At 45.6% G+C, this 21,250-nt stretch overlaps 1 protein-coding gene across 4 annotated transcripts; it reads left to right on the forward strand.

The window, feature by feature from the left end:
- The first annotated feature begins 214 nt into the window (after positions 1-214).
- On the forward strand, positions 215-19,584 carry ERLIN2 (ER lipid raft associated 2). 4 transcript variants are annotated; one of them, XM_024562706.4, is made up of 12 exons: positions 215-335; positions 1,556-1,677; positions 3,058-3,139; positions 4,154-4,200; positions 5,900-5,961; positions 6,133-6,258; positions 9,888-9,961; positions 10,119-10,177; positions 10,715-10,806; positions 11,661-11,750; positions 13,634-13,713; positions 14,132-19,584. In XM_024562706.4, the coding sequence occupies exons 2-12, from the start codon at positions 1,571-1,573 to the stop codon at positions 14,330-14,332; spliced, it is 1,020 nt and encodes a 339-aa protein (XP_024418474.1). In that variant the 5' UTR covers positions 215-335; positions 1,556-1,570; the 3' UTR covers positions 14,333-19,584. The 4 variants fall into 4 exon arrangements, with proteins under 4 accessions (XP_024418474.1, XP_024418476.1, XP_045053072.1 ...); XM_024562708.4 differs by lacking the exon at positions 215-335 and adding an exon at positions 581-717; XM_045197137.3 differs by lacking the exon at positions 215-335 and adding an exon at positions 617-751.
- Positions 19,585-21,250: the final 1,666 nt, after the last annotated feature.

Here is a 21,250-nt window from a genome sequence, read left to right on the forward strand (position 1 = left end):
GAAAAATGACAAGCTCAGCACCGCTCGCGTCCTCCCTGGGATTACTCCCCAGGCGCTCCGCACCACCCCCACCCCTGAAATCCTAGACCCAGAACCCTGACAGCCCGACCCTTGTCGCTGGCGCTCCCTGGCGGCCACTCACGGACACTGACCCTTCGAAGCGCGGGGGCGGAGCTAATGAAGGAGGGCGGCAAGGGGGTGTGGTCTTCTCGCGTGAACTAATGGCGTCATCGAAGCGACGGACCCGGAAGGAAGTGGCGAGCTGAGGGGTGTGGCCGTTTCTGCGGTTGCACGGGGGTTCGGACAGAGTACGGAGCGCCTGGAGGGACAGCCTGGTACGCGGCCCCCGCCCCTTAGTGCGTGCACTGGGCCTAGCTGCGACTCCCGGCCGCGCTGAGAAGCGATACTCCCCGGCCCCCCGCCAGCTGCCTCTTCCTCGGGAACGAGAGAGCCACCCCTCTCTCCCGAATCTCTTTCTGTCCCTAGATCCCAAGCGGGACCGAGCAGAGGCTCCTGGAGCCCCAGCTCCAACCCAGGGCTCTTGGGATGCGCGACCTTCTCTCGGAAAGGGCGCGAGGTGGGGCAGGGGTTACCTCGGAAGGGAAGGACGCAGCTGCAAATCCGTAGCAGGAGGCCGCCTCGGTAAAATAAGCGCCTCGCAGATGTCTGCGCCCGACTGCTCCTAGATCCACGAGGCAGAATCCACGCCCTGCGCGGGTTGGTCCAGCCACGCCTTACCGTGAACTTTGGTGTCAGTTACCCTACTTTCTCCAGATCATTCAGTGTTCGGGAAATAAGTCTCTAGATCCCCACTCTTTCGCATCCTAGCGCCCGAACGCAGTTGGACCCAGGGGTCCAGAATCTTCCCACCCTGGGGAACCCCAGTTCTCTAACCGTGGGCTTGGGGACCTGTCAGGTACAAAGTAACAGGAATGCGGGAGGGAGTGTGGCTGCGGTCTTGTTCAGAGCCCTCTCTCATTTATGGCCAAAGGTGTAACTGGGAAGGTGGACAGAAGGCCAGAGAGTCCCACCTTGGAACTCTTCGCATGCTGCCTCTGTCGCTGCAGCCTCCGAAAGAGTAAATAATGGTTTCCTTTGAAGTGGCAGGCAATTAGGACCGGGAGACTCTGACCAGAATTACAAGCCACAACTGCCTGTCACTCGACTTCCTCTGTAATTTGGGCCAACAGACTGCAGCTGCCTCTTCTTCCTTTTACTAGTGTGAGTGGCCCCAGGGACGGCACATTCGTGTTCACAGGAAGAGAAGGCTGTGTTCTGAGCGTTGCCCAGTTGGCACTGGTTCTCCCTGGGCCACGGCTGTATCTAGAGCCACTGCCTCTTCCACGAGCTGAGGAACAGAATTCCACAATTAAGGAATGGGAATGGTGACTGGGAGCAAGGACAGAAAGAGTTGTAGATCTAGCCTCGTGTTCGTACTACGGCGGGCTGGATAGGAGCCACCTCCAGAGTGCTCCGCTTGGTGAGGTACTCTGACTGTCCTAGCGTGGCTCCTGCACCGCAGACCAGACACGTTTTCCCGTATCTTTTTCCCCAGGATAAAGGTTCACGGATGGCTCAGTTGGGAGCAGTTGTGGCTGTGGCTGCCAGTTTCTTTTGTGCATCTCTCTTCTCAGCTGTGCACAAGATAGAAGAGGGACATATTGGGGTCTATTACAGGTAAGGCTGAGGCAGGGAGAAGCTTAAAACTTCCTGTTAAGTGTCTCTTTCCTAGTCCCGATCTAGCAGATTCTGCTGAATATCTACGTTTATATTTTATTGAACATGGATGTCTTTTAGGTTGAGCTTTTGTGTTTGTGGCCATGAGGAGGGGAACACGTGTTGTATGTGTACATGCACACACATAAATGTAAATCTAAAGTTTAGCATTCTAAGTCGATGGATGATGATTGATAAGTGTATACAGAGACTTAGAGACAAAACCTAAAGGCAGCCAGTGCTCCTTGCAGATTATCTCTGAAACATTGTTCTTTCCGACATCCCTCTATGCATCTTGGTGCCACAAGGTTGCCTCTGGTGAGTACCGGTTCTTGAAGGCAACTGGAGAAGATAGCCTTGCTCTGCAATTTGCACCTACTCTTAAAAATTAACATTTCAGGAAAAATGAAAGAGCCTGCAATTTGATTTATATTAATCAAGGAGCACTTAAAAAGTCATGGGTTACCTTCCTTTTAGTAACTTCCATAACCAAGTTTTTTGCTTTAAGTGTTTATGACCCCCTTCTGCCCTGGCTGGTGTGGCTCAGTGGATTGGGTGCTGGCCTGCAAACTGAGGGGTCACTGGTTCAACTCCCAGTCAGGGCATGTGCCTGGGTTGCAGGCCAGGTCCCCAGTTGGGGGCGTGAGAAAGGCAACTGATCAGTGTATCTCTCCCACATTGATATTTCCCTCTCTTTCTCCCTCCCTTTCCCTCTCTCTAAAAGTAAATAAAATCTTTTTTTTAAAAGTCTTTATGACCTTGTTATGTGCCTTATGATGCTTATTTCTGGGTTTCTCATACCCCTTTAATTATTTCTTCCTACTTTCTGCTTATATGTCCCCCCAAAAAGGCTTCTTATTATCATTCACATACAACTTGATTAGAAAGATAACTCTACTGCCAAAAAATACATTAAAATGGTTTGTAAAGTGTACTTAAAATTATTCTTTTGGTGTTGATGTCACTGGAATCCAACATTAATGCAGTCCGTTGATAACTGTATTACTGGATTTAAGTGCCCCAATGGATTTCCACAAGTTCAACGGTTACAACAGAGCAAAACAGACTTCCTCTCAAGTATAGCTGGGGATTCTGCCGTCTTTTTTCCACTTAGCCTATGTGCCTATTGTCCTCGCTGCAAGAGCATGAGTTGTGGCTTTATGTTTTAGCTTTGGGCTTCCTAGAATATGAGGCCTACCTGGGAGGAAGAAAGGGATCTGTGGACGGGGCTCTGGCACTTGTCACTCTCCATTAAACATTTATACATTTGGGAAAGTTGCCCAAAGAGTATCAGCGTGAAAGGTACCTCCTGCTAAACGAACTTCCCTCTCTCCTCTGCAGAGGCGGCGCCCTGCTGACTTCCACCAGCGGCCCTGGCTTCCATCTCATGCTCCCTTTCATCACATCGTATAAGTCTGTGCAGGTATACTTGGCTTGTGTGGTAGGGCTGGACAGCTGCAGATCGGGGGTGTGACTAATGCATGATTTGGAATCACTTAGCCACTGGATGAGTATAATGCCTTTCCAAGGAATCATTTAAGAATAAGTTTTATACGTAAAGAATGAGGCTCCGTGGGCCGTTAACTCTGGAGCTTTACTTGATTGTTGAAAGAGTTTATTGGGGTCCTTGCCGTGGCCTATCAGCCCCAACTGGGAGGTATTTCTTCACTTCAAGACAAAGCCAGAGAAGAATCTGTTTTGCATGTGTAGAAGGAAAAGTAGGGTGTATGTGTCTGTGTTTTAAATCACAGGCTACGAAGGTAGATGGAAATAAAATATGGTAATTTTGCTGGTTCTTACTTGAATTTCAGAGATGTGCACATCATTTGGGGGAGGGACAAGGGAAGTCGAACTTAGTGAAGGGAAATGATGTCTCAGACAGGAGTAGGGTTACTTATGACAGATCTAAAGCCTAGCTAAACTACACTAGCTGCCTTTGAAGTGTGCCCACTGTCCTGGGATACCTCATCAGCATTTTCCTTGTCAGTTCCTTCTGCCATGTACTCTGCTGTGTGGTTTTCACAGCGCCCACATGCCCATATCTCATTTGGACCTCTCAGTAATCCCGAGAATGGGCTGAGCAGGTCTTACAGGCAGAGACAGGTTAAAGTAAAGAATCTGTTTCAAGACCAGTAAGTGGAAGAGGCGGAAATAAACACAGATCTTAGGACTCCTAGTCCAGGGTCTTTTTCACTAAACCATTACTACCCAGCTCGTTCACGTCGTGGTCCACTTGCAGTGGGAGCCGGCTGGGCACCTTTGTTTGGTCAGTCCCACACCCTGTTATTCAGGAGGAGACGGAGGGTGTTCATGTTTATCGAAGACGAAGTTCAACCCAAATAGGTGTTCCAGGACAAGGCCATTCAGAATTCCAAAACTAAGTTACTTTCTTTGTCACTGCCCGCCTTACAGCATTGTATGCCTCCTCTATTTCCAGACCACACTGCAGACAGATGAGGTGAAGAATGTACCTTGCGGGACTAGGTAAGGTGCCTGGAATAAAACTGTTAAGCCCAAATGAGAGGAAGGGCTGCTGGGCTGGTTGCAGTAAGAGACGGTGAACAGAGAGGCAGCCCTGATTTTACCAAGTTTCCTGACCACTAGCTCCCTGAGTTCCAATTCTATTAGGTGTTGGGGTGCAGTAGAGAGAATCGTAGAAGTTAGGTTTGGGAGGACCTCAAATGCCCTAAGAAGTTTGGACTTTCTGTTAGAAGTAAGGATCCTCTAAAGGCTTTTAGCAGATAAATGACTTCGCAGAGGAAAATAACTGTAGTATAAGAAACTATAAAGAATGGCTTAGTGGGGATGGGGCCTTAGGGGCAGGAACTCCAAAGATAACATCACTATAGCGTCAGTCCCCCTGGAAAGGAAAGAAGGTCTAACCTGGGACGGAGTAACAAAGTAAACACCACAGGAAACATTTGGGCAAACCCAGAACTGGGCCACCCCACAGGATGACGGGTCTGATCTTGGCACAGAGTCGTATTTGGAGGAGCATTGGGGCGAAAAGGAGACTTAAAAGACAAACAAATGCAATGGCGAGCCTTAACTAGAACCTGGTCTAAAAATAAAGCTGTGAAAGACTTGATGAAATTGTGTTAGTCTGTTTGGGCGGCCATAACTGGATGGCTTAAACAACAGAAGTTTACTTTCTCAGTTACAGAAGTTCCGAGTCCCAGCTCAAGGCGCCTGCAGGGTTGGTTTCTGGTGAAGCCTGTCTTCCTGGCTTGCAGATGGCACCTGGCTGTGTCCTCAGATGGCCTTTTGTCTGAACATTAGAGGACAAAGCCATGTCTGGTGTCCTATCTTTTCCTTTTTTTTTTTTTAGCAAGTCTAATCGGTTAGGGCCTGACCCTTATGATCTCATTTAACCTTCATTACTCCCTTAAGGGCTCTGTCTCCAAACACAGTCACATTGGGGGTTAGAGTTTCAACACAGGGGTTTGGGAGGGACACGATTCAGCCCGTAATAGGAATCACTGGGGAGATTGGAGTGAGTGGGTGTTCGGTAATGTTAAGGAATTATTGCTGATTTTCTTAGCTTTGGGAATGGTTTTGTGACTATGGAGGGGAATGTTATTATACCTAGGTGATGTTGCCAAGTGTTAAGGGGTAAAGTATCATGAGTGTAACTTATTTTGAAGTTTTCGGGGGAAAAAAGTAGATTAATCAGTAAGGTAAAATGTTAACAACTGTTAAATTTCAGTGTTGGTAAAGGGGTTTTAGTTCAACTTTTCCGTATCTTTGAAATTCCCGTACAATGACTCCTGAAGGAAAGGGGAAGTGCTGAACTGAGCAATGATGAAGACAGCGTGAGAAGACTGTCCACGAATTCCACGGTGACCTTTTATGTCCTAGAACTCCTCGACCTCCTTTAGTCTTTTTCCTTCAGTCATTTTTGTCAAAACAATTGCTGATTCAAAGATATGGACTACTCTTTTCTTACTGGTATATCAAAAGTTTTGCTTTTTCCTTTGCGGAATTACTGTTAGGAGGTGTGATACAATCAGGAGGTTGTATTCTTGCTGTAAGCTCGGAAGCCCTCCTGTGTGCAGATCCACATGCTTCTGACCTCTCACGCACACTTGTCCCTTTCCGCCGGGTCACGTGTCAGGTCCTCTAGGAGACTACACTGTGTTCCCGAGCTCCTTAGTGACGTCCTTGTCCATCCTTCCTCTCACAGTGGTGGTGTGATGATCTACTTCGACAGAATTGAAGTGGTGAACTTCCTGGTCCCGAATGCAGGTACGTTTTTCCACTTGACCCCCCACCACTAGCTTACTGTCCCCGGCATGCCACCCCAGTGTCTGTCACAGCACCTCAGGAAGGGAAAACTGCTCTGTCCGAGCAAGTTTTAAGTGCTGTCTTCTCTTGTTCTGAAACGTCTCTTCCGCTTCTCTTCCCCCCACCCCCCAGTGTATGATATAGTGAAGAACTACACTGCCGACTACGACAAGGCCCTCATTTTCAACAAGATCCACCACGAACTGAACCAGTTCTGCAGCGTACACACGCTTCAAGAGGTCTACATTGAGCTCTTTGGTAAGAAAATCTCTTCTGATCAGAGCCTGCCTTAGCAGCCCTGCTTCCCCCCACTGCCTACTTCCGAGCTGCCCACGGGGTCATATGGGTACTGCTGGACCGGAGGGCTAAAGGATCCGGCTCAGGAACTGGTTACGAGGGGCTGGTCACAATGGAAGAGCGTGAGAATGGTGGAGCTCTGGGCGCAGGAGTAACGACGGCCTACGGGACTCCCTCCTGGCCTAAATCAGAGGACTGGGATGGAACTGTTTCCACAGTCCCTAAAACATCATTCTGAAATAAGGACAGGCTCGGTTCTAGAGGAACCTTAGGGATTATCCAGCCCAACATCCTTGTTTTAAAATAAGGGCGCTGACCTCAGAGAAAGCCATACCGTTCGTTGGTGACAGCCAGAGCTAGAACCTCCCTCGTGCGGACCTCACCCTATGCTTCCCACCACGCATCGCCGAATGAAAGGCACCGGCAGGGGCTGAGGGGAGCGGGACAGTTCACCTTTAAGTCTGCAGGTGGGACAAGCACCATAGCTATTTACCATTCCAAGAACCTTTGTGGGGGGGCTTTGTTTGTTGTTTGTTTATTTACCCTACACCTATAGAGATGAATAGGACAAACTTCGAACAAAAAAGATCCACACACTTAAGTAGACATTTCTTGTCCGTTTACCCAATGAAAGTAAACATAGCCTGTCTTTTTAGCAACGAAGGAAAGAAACATTTCAGTAATTGTTATACTTTTTTGTGGTAAAACGTTCTATTATAAACTTACTTACTAGAAACTTACTTCTGTACAAAGAAGTAAGTTTACTTCTAGCACCAGTGCTAGAAGCAAATGGATTTTTCAACCCGTAGTACAACTATTCTTGATACTAGGACAGGACAGTGATTTTTCCCAGGAATCTCCATAAAAGGACCCTGAGTGAGAGCGTCTTTTACAGCAGCCGGAACGAGGGGCCATTGGTGTTGCCAACGACCTCCATTAAGCAAACAGCCTTTGTGCTGTGCTTCCGATTTGGGAAGCCATCAGAATCACTTTCAATTTTCAGCAGTAGAAAATGAATCTAAATTCACTCCACAGGATTTAGATTCTGTTATTAGGTTTGAATTCAGTGTGCTTTGGGGGAAAATTGGGTAAATTTGGCATTTTTTTAACATCAAACGAAATTTTATAAAATATCATTTGCTTTCTCTCTAGCTATTGTTTAGCAACTTGTACCATTAATTGAACATTTCAAAGCACTTGAAACAACAAAAAACAAAGGATCTCTAAATTTCCATGAAGAGGAAATTAAAATGTGAAATTGTTTTGCATTAAAAAACTTTTTATTATCTTAGAGATCAACATGGTAGCTTAATAAAGTATAGCTTCTCGTATTGTACAAAGGAGCTGGGAAATATATTTGCTTTGAAATTTGTTTCTTTTTAAAGTTCAGGCTTGTCAGCAGCACCGTTTTGCTAAGAATATATTTGCATCCGCAAAGGAGGACCCAGCGTCTCTAACCCTATTCCTTAACCATCAAGGTTTTTCGCTGTTGCAGTCCCTCCTCTCAGCACTCCCAGGCCTGACTTTCAACATGACTGCATAATTCTCATCCCTGCTTACTCTGATGCATCTTATTTGCCCATTTTATGAAAATATTATCCCGCCCTGGCCAGGTGGCTCACTTGGTTAGAGCATCATCCCATACACCAGAGGGTTTCAGGTTTGATTCCCAGGCAGGGCACATATCTAGGTTGGGGATTCGAACCCTGGTCAGGCACGTAAAGTAGGCAACCAGTCAATGTTTCTCTCTCCCTCTCTCCCTCTCTCTCTCTCTTTCTCAAATCAGTGGAAGAGCCTGACCAGTGTGGCTTGGTTGGGCATCATCCCACAAAGCGAAAGGTTGCTCGTTGGATTCCTGGTCAAGGCACATGCCTGGGTTACAGGTTCAGTCCCTGTTCAGAAGACATACGAGAAACAGCCAATCGATATTTCTCTCTCGTATCAATGTTTCTCTCCCTCTCTTTCTCACTCCCTTCACTTCTCTCTAAAAATAAACAAAATAGATTTTAAAATCAATGGAAGGAAAGCATATCCTTGGGTAAGGATTAAAATATGTATATATATATATATATAACCTAGTATTTGTTCAAAAGTTTACCTGAAGAACTTCTTGGTGTATACTTAATAATACACCTTAGCCAGCCTCATTAGCATAACTGTAACATAAACAACTTAATACCAGTGTTACTTTGGTAAACCACCTTTCAAAATATTTCTTTCAGATTTTCCTAGAAAGTTACTAGCCCACGGCCACAGGTGTCTACCTTGACTCAGATATAACTTGGTCTGATAAATGACTGTTATTGATAACTTACGGAGGGTACCGGCCATCGCACTTGAAGTTTGGTGGGCGTCCTGTATGGAGTAGAAACTATGAAATGAAATGCTCATCTCTAGCTGTCAGGTTGTTAGACCAGGGTCAGGTACAAGGTCCTCCCTTTGTGGGCATCTCTCCCTCAGAGCTGAGAGGCTTGTGAGAGCATACCTAGTCCGTGGAAACAGTAAAACCCCTTGCTCACCGATACGGCAGTTGAAAAGGTACTGTTGTAAGCCCTAAAAATCAAAACATAGTAATTAAACAAGTTCATCATTTTGCCTACCAACGGGCTTGAGCACGTCCCAACCTCTGTGGATCTCAGTCTGGGCACCTATAAAAGGCAGGAGTTAGATTTTCTGTTTCTCAGAGGCTCTTGTGTGGGCACAGTGACCAACAATGGCCACTTAAAGCAGATGGCAGCTGACCGTAAGGGAAGTGATGGAGTTTAGATGCCTGGTTTCGTGGGGTCTTTCTGTTGGTGCCCTTCTGGGATCGATCTTAGGATCTCAAGCCAAAAAAGGCAGCCGGGTGCTGCCGGCCTGGGATCACAGCTAGAAGGGGGATCAGTTATAGTTCTTCCTACACTTGCCCATGAAATGACTCACATGTAAATTCCAGGCAGAGGAGTCAGGACCAAAGCAAACAACACATCAAAAGACTTGGGCTCATTTCCAGGACTGTAAATTTTTATTTTCCCCTTGTGTCATTTGATGGAGTTCCTAATGGAAATAGTCTTCCTTGGGGCTACCTTGACATCAGAATCTGTATTTCTTTGGGAACATCTAAAATTGTTAGATTTGATGTGCCCGGCTCTTTTCAAAATACCTAACATAGCCATTCCATCTTCTTTCTTCATGAAAACTGGGTGCCTGCCTTCCGTTTTGCTCCTGTTGTCTGGAGAAAGGCTGCTGCCTGATCCAAAAAATGTGCTAGAATTGTTGCTTTTTCTTTTTTTTTTTTTTTTTTTTTTTAAAGCTGTTTCCTTTTGGGTACGGTCGATATTTTCAAACTTAGGTGATTCTATCTTGAGACCACAGGAAAAGGATACTTTCACCTCTGGCCTATGTAGAGGGACTGCGGAGGCACGTTGCTCCGAAAGTCTTGCTGGGGGACTTCAGATTTCCGAGCTGTGATAAGCACTTTGCCTAGGGAAGGCCTTTTGCCTGGGAGATGCATTCTTGAGCAGGTATTTTAGCTTTAACTCTACATGTACACTTCCCTCTACCCGCCTAGAAAGCATGACAACCCCTTTTCCAATCTTTCTGGGTTGCAGATCAGATTGATGAAAATCTCAAACTGGCTTTGCAACAGGACCTGACCTCCATGGCCCCTGGGCTTGTCATCCAGGTAAGCATTGCCACCGTGGAGTGTCCCCTGATGAAGGTACACCCCCTCCCCCTTCAAGGATGTCCTTTCTGTGCAGGAAGATCAAGGACCAAAGGGAGCTGCTTAGGTCCCTCACCTCCCTGACTTCCCATCAGGTGCTATGTTTCTCCTTCTGCAGGCTGTGCGGGTGACAAAGCCCAACATACCTGAGGCGATCCGCAGAAACTACGAGTTGATGTGAGTATCCTCTGCCCGAACGGTAACCACCACTCTCTCCCAGCTCATCCCACCCCGGCGTTCACTTGTGCCAGGCTTTCATTCCCGTCTTGAGTGTTTGTCACAGCCCGTGGCACTGTGGGGTGGAGCAGGCATGCCAGGACGGTCACCTGGGCTCCATATCTGTGACTGAGTGCCACGGAGAAGCCCTCTGGAGCAGTGATGCTTTTGGAGGGACCGGGGGCCTTGTCTGTGCTTCAGGCTCATGCCAAAGGAGATAGGAGGGAAAGACGATTAACTGGGCAGGCAGGTGCATTTTACTAAAGTAAATTATGCTCTATTTCCCACAAATGAGTTATTTTGGAGGAGGAGGAGGAGGTGAGCCATGTCTGCAACAGATCCGCTTTTACCCGGGACATTGAACCACCAACCAAGAGAGAGTAAGAAATCAGAGTTTTCCCTTCCTCAGCAGAAGAGTTGGGCTTCTCCAGGGGCAGTGAAGTTCCTCAGAAGCTCTTCCATAGCGAACTCACTTCCGCATACTTTTTTCCCCTCCAGGGAAAGCGAGAAGACAAAGCTTCTCATTGCAGCCCAGAAACAGAAGGTGGTGGAAAAAGAAGCTGAGACGGAGCGGAAGAAGGCCCTCATCGGTCTGGATGTGGTTCTCTGATCCCCTTTAAGGCCAGAAGGACTGGGGGTGATGGGAAGAGTCGAGGAAGCCCCCGGCACGATTAGACCACATGGTGCTACAAACCCTTGCCACCCGTAGGAGTGGCTCTTAGATTCCCAGAAGCAAAGCTGACATTGTCAGATTGGGGCCAGTGGCAATAAGTTCAAGTTTCCACATATATCTTAAATGAAAGGAGCCCTTACTGTTCACTCGTAATGATAACGGTTAACACTTACTGAGCACTTACCACGAGCCATGTACTTTTCTAAGCACTTACATGTAAAATAGCTCACTCCTCACAGCTAGCACATGAGGGAGACACTTACTTTAACCTCACTTTACTGAGCTGGAGCACAGAAAGTGACGCACAGAGAGGGTCAGTAATGTGCCCAAGGTCATCCGGCAAGTGAAGTGGTCGGACTGTGGTTCAGAACCTGCGTCCCCAACCACTGCACTAGACCATTGGCAACACACCTGACTACTTCCTGAAGTGAAGTGGCAAGAATAAACTTTTTAGAGAGTACCTCATTCCTTTAAGAGAAATACCCTTGTGATGTAAGAGAGAGGTTAGGGCTTGTTCCTTGATTCCATCAGAGTGATGGCTCTCCTGCCTCGGGCCCCATCTCCCTGGCTCCTGTCCGCACCGATGCCGTGGTTTGTGCTCCCCGGTATACCCCGTCTCTGCCCGTGTGTGCCTGTCTTGCTCGTCCTCGGGGGCCTGCATCTGGGCCGGCCCACACATGCATCAGGGCCTCTGATCAGGGGAAAGGTGAAACTGAGTCACACTTTTGAAATATCAGAGCTCTAAGCCTTTTCTCAACTTCATTCATATAGAGGCAGAAAAAGTGGCTCAGGTGGCAGAAATCACCTATGGACAGAAGGTGATGGAAAAGGAGACTGAGAAGAAGATCTCAGAAATCGAAGGTAAGCAGAAGTGAAGTGAATGCCTGGATTTTCCTCAGACCCCACCTTGTGGCCAGGGGGTGAGAATGTCATTTCCTTTGCTCTTTAACTTCTGTTCTAAGATCTCTTGATTTCTTTGGAACATCACTTTTTCTCTGGTCCTTCACTTTGGGGGAGATTTGGCATTAATTTTCCACTTCGGGGAGCATTCATCGCTCAACAAATGTTAGCTCTTTGCCATTAGGCACACTTACGTTAGGCTTTAGAAAGAGGGATATCACACAGTCCCTGCTGTCTTGGAGCTCACGGTCTGGCACTGGAAGTAAACTAAAAAACGAGGCCAAAACAGCAGCCCTCTCCCCCACGCCTTGCCTGCGCCCTCCTTGGAAGTCGGCGAACACCGTAGCTTTGTCCTCCGAGTCTGCTCTCAGGGACCCTGGAGATGATAAGCTGGGTGTGAAGATACCTTTCAGCATCAGCAACACTGGAGCCGGAGAGAAGTGTTCCTGTGCTGACTTTTCTGACTGTCAGTCACCTTCAATTCCCTGCCCCTCAGCTCTTACCTCATTCCCACCACCCACCTTTTCCTTCGGGTGGTATGTAAGTATCAAGCAAATTCTAGGACAAAAAGGGAACCCCAAGGCCCAGCTTCAGGCTCCAAAGTGCTGTGTCCAGCTGTACACGTTATGGGGCCTGCCAGGCTTTGCAGGGGCTTATCAAGGAACCAATTAAGACTTTACAAATCGGCAGCTCCTCATTAGGGCACTCGGCAAAACAACAACTTTTATTTCTTATAAATACATGTCATCAGGTGCGAAGGCCAGTTAAGTCAGCCTCACGCAGCCAGAGCTCCAGCCAGACTGCAGGCTCCTTCCGCCCAAGGTGGTGCTGAGGCTGAGCAGCGAGAACCCACCCACAGACTGACCTCTCTTCCCAGGCTTTTTGCCGCAGATACTACTCACATGAGACTGGCCTCATTCCCAAGGCAAGGAAGTAAATATCGAAAATTTGCATCAACTTGGCGGAAAGCTAGTCTCAGCAGACTGAGAAAGTATATTGCTTGCATAGTAGAAGTTTAAACAGGTTTTAATTCAAACAGGTGTTAGTCCAGACCATAGCTTATAACTCTCTCAGAGTTGTGCCAGCTTACCCACTGTTAGTTAGAACCTTCTTGAAATGACTGAAGGGAAAGAAAAAGAAAAGGAAGTTGGAGAGGGACTGAACTGTTTTATGCTTATGGGATTTGGTGTTGGTGTGGATCTGCCTCTGGCTGTACTCAGAGCCCTCTCTAGACCTCACTGCTTTCGCCGAGCGGCACGAGAGGGATGAGGTGAAAAGCTCAAACGGCAGATTGGGGCAGGATCCCTCCCCCGGCGCGGAGCTACAGAGGCAATAAGAGTGCAGAGCCAGGGAGTGTCTCTGGGCAGCCGTGCTTTTCTCGATAACGCTGTCAAACGAGATGCGGGTGACTTAACTAAACCACTTCTCGGTTTGCAAACATTGTGGGAGGCAGCTTAAATATGCTTTCAAGTTACATGCAAGTATAGATTAAACGTGTCCATAGAGGTGACTGTTCTCCTGGTAGCATTCAGCCTGACAGTCAATCCTTTCCCTCCAAAGAGAGGGTATTCTGAGGGAAAATAAATAGGACTTCATATTCAGCAAAAACAAAGAAAGGAAAAAGGAAACGATGTTGGGCACAGCAACAGACTTCCTCATGACGAGGCCCCGCCACAGGGAGATGCTGGCAAGGCCCTTGTTCCCCCATTTCACAGATGAGGACACCAAAGCACAGGGGAAAATGCAATCTCCCCGAGGCCAGAGGCAGTCAGGGAAAGTGACAGGGACCAGACCCAGTCTTCTGGTAGCCTCCGCACTGCGGTTCACTGCACCCTTCCCCTCAGATGCTGCGTTCCTGGCCCGGGAGAAGGCAAAGGCTGACGCTGAGTGCTATACTGCTATGAAAATCGCCGAAGCAAATAAGGTAAATGCCCAGGGCCGCCTGTTAAAGAGAATGTATATTGGGGTTTAGGCTAATACTGTTTGAGAGTCCCTGGTGTTGGAAGACCCCCAGCACCGAAAGCCCCTCGTGGCCAGAAGTGACTCCTGCACTGAGTGGGACAGGCACTTCCCTTTTCCTTAGCAGTGCCTTGGCGGAAGTGCAGTGTCTGCGTGAAACGTGGAAACTCCTAACACTCTTGCAGCTCTGGCCCTGAAAATCTGAGGTTACTTTCTCTTAGAGAAGTGGTTACCCTGTCACTATGTAACGGTGAGACCAGGAGAAGTAGAAACAGCATATGTGTTTGACAGGGGCCCTCTCATGACAAGTGGAGGGGCACCTCCCACAGTTTGCCCTCGCCTGGCTCCACCTCAGTCTTCTTTACTCTCTCCTTTTTTTACAGCTCAAGCTGACCCCTGAGTATCTACAGCTGATGAAGTACAAGGCCATTGCTTCCAACAGCAAGATTTACTTTGGCAAAGACATCCCTAACATGTTCGTGGACTCTGCAGGCAGTCTGGGCAAGCAGTTTGAGGGACTAGCTGACAAGCTGAGTTTTGGCTTAGAAGATGAACCCTTGGAGGCAGACACCGAGGAGAACTGAAACAGAATTTTTGTACAACCTCAGGTGACACTCAGAGAAAGAGATCTTTATTTTTTGATGATGAGCCAGGATGCTCCTCCCTCTCATACTAGCTTCTTTGTCTTCCACATATTGTGGGGGAAAAGAAGAAATGGACTTAAATCTATTCCACTGGGAAGGGAGGGCAGGGATTGATGATTTTGGGGTTTTATTCAGGGATGTAGGTTATATAACTTCTGTTAAGATTTGTAAACCATTGGTTTGACCTTTGACCTCCAGGCATTAATTTTAGTCCTTTGAAGCTGGCTTAATTAAGGATGCTCTCATTAAGGAGTGGGAGAAAGCGAGGGTAATGCCGGTAGATGGTTTGATTTCCCTTATTTGGGCAAACGCCGTCCAGATTTCCCACCCCTGCCTTCGAGGTGGGAGATGCCTGTGGGTGAGGCTCACAACTGAGCAAATATGTTCTTGTCAGCTTGCCAGGAGAGCCGTGGGGAACAGCTGCAGCCTGTTTGGCTTTCCTGGTGTTTTTGGCCGTGCAGGCCTGAGTTAGTTTAGAGGAGCACTTCTGGAGCCCTCATAAGGAAGAGCAGGTGCTAGATTTCGCCAGCTTTTCTATACCTGCTACCCTCGCTTCCCTAGAGCCTAAAGGGTGGCTTCTGACTGCATTGTCAGAGCCAGGGAGGGCTTGGTCGTCGCCACACGATTCTCTTTAAAACTCTTCTCCTGTTCTGCGATTCGGGGATTTGTTTCCCCTCTCAATCGGCTCGTTGGTTCCAGTCAGCATCAAGAAGGCAGGAACAAATGACTCAAGTGTCTTAATAGCTGCTAAAGCGGGATCGTTATGTCTGTTAGCAACCAAGGTACCAAACTCTGTACGTTCCTTGAGGTCAAGTGTCTTTTTATTGTTCTGGAGATTCTCCAGGGAGGATTCTCTGGAAGAGAAGGGAGAGTCACCCAAAAGCATTCCTAATCCTAAGGTGTATGGCTTGTGCTGGGAGTTTGGTGCAGTGATAGATCTGTCCCTAAACCCGGGGCTCCAGGCAGCCACACAGGCATGAGACTGAATGTGCAGTCTCCAGAGACAGCTGTGTGGGTGCGAGACCGAGTTCATGCCCAAGTCCCTGGGTTGAAGCAGCTGCATCAAAATCCATTCTGATGTTTTCTTTCTCATTCCTAATGAGAAAAAGTTGGGGTCACTGTGGGCGATGTGGGACAGGGGAGAACAAACGTGGGAGAAAGGTTTTCTTAGGTCCTGGAGTCGGAGCTGAGGCCGAGACGGCCTGTGCCGTCTCTGAGTTGTGCAGCAGGTTGTGAAGTGGAAGACGGCTCTCTGGAGTTAACGGGCCAGCGTGTCGGGAAATCTCCGTGACAAACTCTGGCTCAGGGTTTGGCCTTGTTATTAGCTTCTCCCCCCCCCACCCCCCGCAAAAACCCCACCCTACACCCCCTGGCTCGGTGAAACTGTGAATGCTACTTTATGGCACAGATCCCCACGCTCTGTCTTGTTTTGGTCCCACGCTCAGACTTCTACTTTGTCAAATGGCCCCAGAACTCGGGCCAGCTTTGTCCAAAGTAGCAAGTTTGGGGAGCTTTCTGCCTGCCCAGGAAGAAACAAAATATTAACTCTTCTTGATTCAAACGTTGCCCTTCTCTTTTCTAACTTTTGGGTCTAGAATTCCCAAACCACTGGTCCTGATCACATTTTCTGTAGGCAGCCCAATATTCCTGGGAGTGACAGATTTGAATACCTCCTGAAGTCCTCACAGAAGGCAGTCCGTCTCCCCAGACCCCATAAGGTACCCATTATTAACACACCCTCACCCTCCCCCCACTTCAGTGCCATTAATCACCTGTTAGGAACAACATGTCAGGTCCACCGTCCCTAATTTACGTAATTGTCTGCTCCCTCTACTCTGAGACTTGTTACCTAGGCCTCCGAAAACACTACTTCACTACAATTGCATAAGTAGCAATGATATCTCAGTGTCTCGGAATAGCACGTTTGTTCAGGTTCTTATGTTGAAAGTCTCTTAACACTAACATCCTGTGACAGCTTGTCTCTTGTGTAAGATACTCTGAGCGCAGGAGAGCCTCCGTGCAGTCCTGCAGCCTCTGCCCCTCTCGATGTCAATGTGGCTTCCTCTTTAAACGGAAAACATAAATGTTGTAGCACCCACTAGTTTAAATCCAGCAGTTGTCTGCACCTGCCTGAATAGGAAGATGATGGAAGTCAGCTGTTTCGTGAGCGTGGGTCAACTCACCAGTCTATCTGTGTGACTTTCTTTAGCACACACTAGAAAATCTGACCTTAACATTTGAATTCTAAACACATAAAATGTGGCAGCCTGCAATTTTGTAGGCAGTAAGTCATGGCTGCTATTTATAAGTGGAACTTCTATCAAAATAAGTAACTGTTTATATAATTCCGTTTTTGTAGAATTTTCCAAGGAGAAGCCACCTTGGTTGACTGTTTCTCACTCATTAAACTTTGCAGAAGTGATTCATATTCGGTATTGTTTTTAATCACTTTTTTATATAAGGACAGAATGTTTGCACGGAAACCAAAGTTTGTTAATAATTTTTATATGACTAAAATAAAATAAATTTGAAGAAATCTACAATCATATTAAGTTGAGGGAGAAAAAAAGTCACTGAATTTTCGCGATACAGCAGGTCCTCAAATAACATCATTTCATTCAACATAGTTCTGTTATAACATTGATAAGATGCCATAGGAACTCAACCCTTGTTTATATCAATTAGTCTGTCATAAAATTAGTTTTGTTATATGTCATTTGACTTAAAGTCACAGAACCTATCGACAACAGTAAGTGAGGACTTATTGTATATTGATCCAAAAAATGATGTTTCATAAATACCCAGTTGCCATTTCTATGGGTCTGTCTTTCAACCTGATAAGTTTATCATTTATAGAGAGTAAATAGTGAAAGTAAGATCATATTGACTGACTTATCTATTTGGAGTTGAGGATAAAATGTACAGATGCTGCTCAACTCATGATGGGGTTTCATCCCAATAAACCCATCATAAGTTGAAAATCTCATTAAGCTGCCCTGGCCAGTGCCAGTGCATCTTGGTTGGTTGGTTGGCGCATCGTCCTGTGCACTGAACACTGGCAGATTCAATTTCCTCCCAGGGCACATACCTAGGTTGCGGGTTCGATCCCTGGTTGGGATGTGTGCAGGAGGCAACTGATCGATGTTTCTCTCTCTCTCTCTCTGTCTCCCCTTTTCTCTCTCTAAATCAATAAATGTATCCATAGATAAGGATTTTTAATTTTTAATTAAAAATATTAACTCGAAAATAATATTTAATACATCTAACTTACCGATCATTATAGCTTAGTCTAGCCTACCTTAAATGTGCTTATTATAACACTTACTTTAGCCTACAGTTGGGCAAAATCATCTAACACAAAGCCTGTTTTACAATAAAATTTGACATTATGACCATCATACAGTCAAAAAATTATAAGTGGGGGGACAGTTGTGTATGCTGGCCAGTGGCTACTCTGTGTCTAAGAACTTAACCACTCCTTTCATGCTGCTCCGTAGGGGTCTGCCACTATTTCTGATGTTTTCTTATAAAAGAGGTAATGGCCAATCATTTTGAGTTTGTATTTCCATTCCTTTTTATTTCTAGTTTTCTGTGAGCAAGTGATCAATCAAACTAGTTCTAGTTTCTAAGAGCCCTGAGGGCTTAAAGACCCCCTTTGTAACTGAAAAATGATCCTTGTTATATGAGCCACTCTGTAAATGGATGATATGCTGGATTAAGTGCCTTGAGTTGATAGCTAGAGGAATTGTTTTGGACAACACCAATGGTGTAACTCATGTCTTAGTTTTATTTTCAGTCTCGCTAAATGAGTCTTTGTATTTACTTTTGTATCAAAGTGAAATTTAGCACTAGCTAAATAGAATAGGTGATAGAAGAAATAAAATATCCCTGCCAAGTGAGTTGAGTACAAGATCACCCTCAAAATATATTTAAATGAATATACCAGGTCTGGCGCAAATAATGCCCCTTTTTACTACAAAATTATGGGCATGTAATTCTGTAACATAAAAATATCACATTCAAGCACACTGTATGACATTTTAGGTGAAATGTGCAAATTGAAACCATAAATTATTACACCCATATTATTACCATTGCAACCACAGTCAAGCAGGCCTTGCTTCTGCTGGACCCTGTATATCCCCATTATCAATGTAGAAACAGTAAAAACCAATTTGTAAACATGGCATAATTCTTGGTAGGTGCTATAGAGATTTATAAATTTAAGAATCCATGTACTACTGCAGTCATGCTCCAAAGGGCAGAGATACTTTCAACTGACCCAAAATTCATTGTGATGTCAATTCAGTGAAAAAGTCCCAGTCTCTACCCTGAAAAGATGCCCAGCCTAGGGTTGCCAAATACATAACGCCCAGTTAAATATGAATTTCATGTAAACAACAAGTAATTTTTATTTCTTTTTAAGTTATGGGACAGAAGGAAAGTATTTTTTTAAGACTTTATTTATTTTCAGAGAGGGGAAGTGAGGGAGAAAAAGGGAGAGAAACACCACTGTGTGGTTGCCTCTCGCACGCCCCCTTACTGGGGACCTGGCCTGCAACCCAGGCATGTGCCCAGACTGGGAATCGAACCAGCAACCTTCCAGTTTGCAGGCTGGCACTCGGTCCACTGAACCACACCAGCCAGGACATAACAAATAATTTTTAGCATTGAGTATCTCACAAATATTGTGTGAGACATGCTTATACTAAAAAATTATTCATTGTTTACATAAAATTCACATTGAACTGAGTATCCTGTCTTTTTATTTGCTAAATCTGGCAACCCTAGATCAGGTTTTCTCGGGTTTTGGGGGAGGGAAGAGTTTACATTTTTTTATTATTGTTATTCTATTACAGTTGTCCCAATTTTTCCCCCTTTGCCCTCTTCTACCCATCCCAACGCCTACTCCCAAAGTCAATCCCCACACAGTTGTCCATGTCTGTGGGTCATTCATACATGTTTTTTGACTGATCCCCTCCCCTTCTTTCCACCATTATTCCCCTCCCTTGGGTTTTTTAATGGTGCTCCCAAGCTTTATTGGTTTGAGAGCCTACTACACAAATAATATGAACTTATAATAGAATAGACAAGTAAGAATATAGATACTGGAGCAAGACTGCCAAGATTCAAATCCCTACTCTACCACTTCTGAAGTATAAGGTCTTGAATAAATTCTTTAACCTGTTTGAGCCTCAGTCTCTTCATCCATAAAATGGGCTAAATGAATTAAATGAAATACTACACACAAGGCTTTAGCACTGGCTAATCTGTATAAGTGTTCAAAAATACTTATTTTCAAACATCTGGAAAAATAGGCTAGCAAGTACACAACTATTAAGTGGGCACCACTAAGCAGAAAACCAGATGTGATGACACAGAATAAGATTACAAATAAGACAGCGCATAGAGGAAGAAGGGAACGACACCGCAGGGCAGCAAACAGTACTGAGAACACACCCCTCTATAGAAGTGTAGTTTGTGGAAAATAACATGGTTCGGCCCTGTAGAGAGTCAGAATTGCTGTGTTCTGGGCTCTGCTTTGAAGAAAGACTTTAAAGGGCTAGAGAACAAAGAAAATGTTAAAACCAAAAGAAAAATGTAAGTGAAAAATAAAGCTCATGGGTTGACCCCATGGGAGGCAGAAGGGAAATTTACCAAACCTACATTTATAAAAGTTGCATGATGGTTGGCAAGGTATTTTCTGATTCTTCAGAGACCAAAGAGGAGGAAATGAGCTTGCAGAATACAGTAGTTTTAAAGATTTTACTTAAGATACGACTGGCTAAAATTTGAAATGGGTAGAGTAACTTTCTACAAATAGAAAATAAATAAATCCAGGGATGAGCATGAATAACATTTTTTCTCTGATGGTCTCCAGAAATTGGGGAGACTCTATGGTTTAAATGTCATTCTTTCTATATGAAAGATCAAATGCTCTCTAAAGGTCCTCTCCAAGGCTAGGGTTCTAGAATCTATATTGACATTTCAAAAGCCAGATATGACAGCATGTTTGCGGAGGGATTTCTGTCATGGCTACTCGGCCTGAGTTCATTTAAACTGGGACATGAGCATTATTTCTCCATTTCTCTTCAGAGCCAGGTAACCAGGCAACAGTAATTTTCTATTATTTTATCTTTTTTTATCCCCCAAAAGACTCACAGTAAGCTCAGAAGGAAACAATTTTAAAATCCATAAATGTTTTTCTCATAATTCAAGGCATTAGACTACAGGGGTAATGTTTTAAAAGTTTCATGGCATTTATGGTGAATAAGTATTCTAGGTTTTAGATTATTTATGAAATCTGTCCCTCTGGGTATTTGGCTTTTTAATCTTTCTCTTTTCCCCTTTGTCCTTGCAAACTATTAGAGAAATATAAAGACAGTTAACTGGCGATAAAGTGATTTTGAACTTGCATTTTTCAAGGATTAGGTAATAGAAAAGGATAAAAGGTTATATTCGATGTTTGAGCCCTAGCTGGTGTGGCTCAGTTGGGCATCATCCTGCAAATGGAAAGGTTGCCGGTTCAATTCCCAGTCAGGGCACATGCCTGGGTTGCAGGTTCGATCTCCCCCACATAGATGTTTCTCTCCTTCTCTTCCTCCTTTCCCCTCTCGAGTAAGTAAGTAAATAAATAAATAAATAGCCTGGCTGGTGTGGCTCAGTGGATTGAGTGCCGGCCTGTGAACCAAAAGGTCGCCTGTTCCATTCCCTGTCCGGGTACATGAATGGGTCGTGGGATGGGTCCCCAGTTGGGCCGGGAGAGGCAATCACACATTGATGTTACTCTCCTTCCTTTCCCCTTGTCCAAAAATAAATAAATAAAATCTTTTTTAAAGTTTTTTTTTATAAATAAAT

Source organism: Desmodus rotundus, chromosome 13 (assembly GCF_022682495.2).
Source record: "Desmodus rotundus isolate HL8 chromosome 13, HLdesRot8A.1, whole genome shotgun sequence".
Lineage (NCBI taxonomy): Eukaryota > Metazoa > Chordata > Mammalia > Chiroptera > Phyllostomidae > Desmodus > Desmodus rotundus.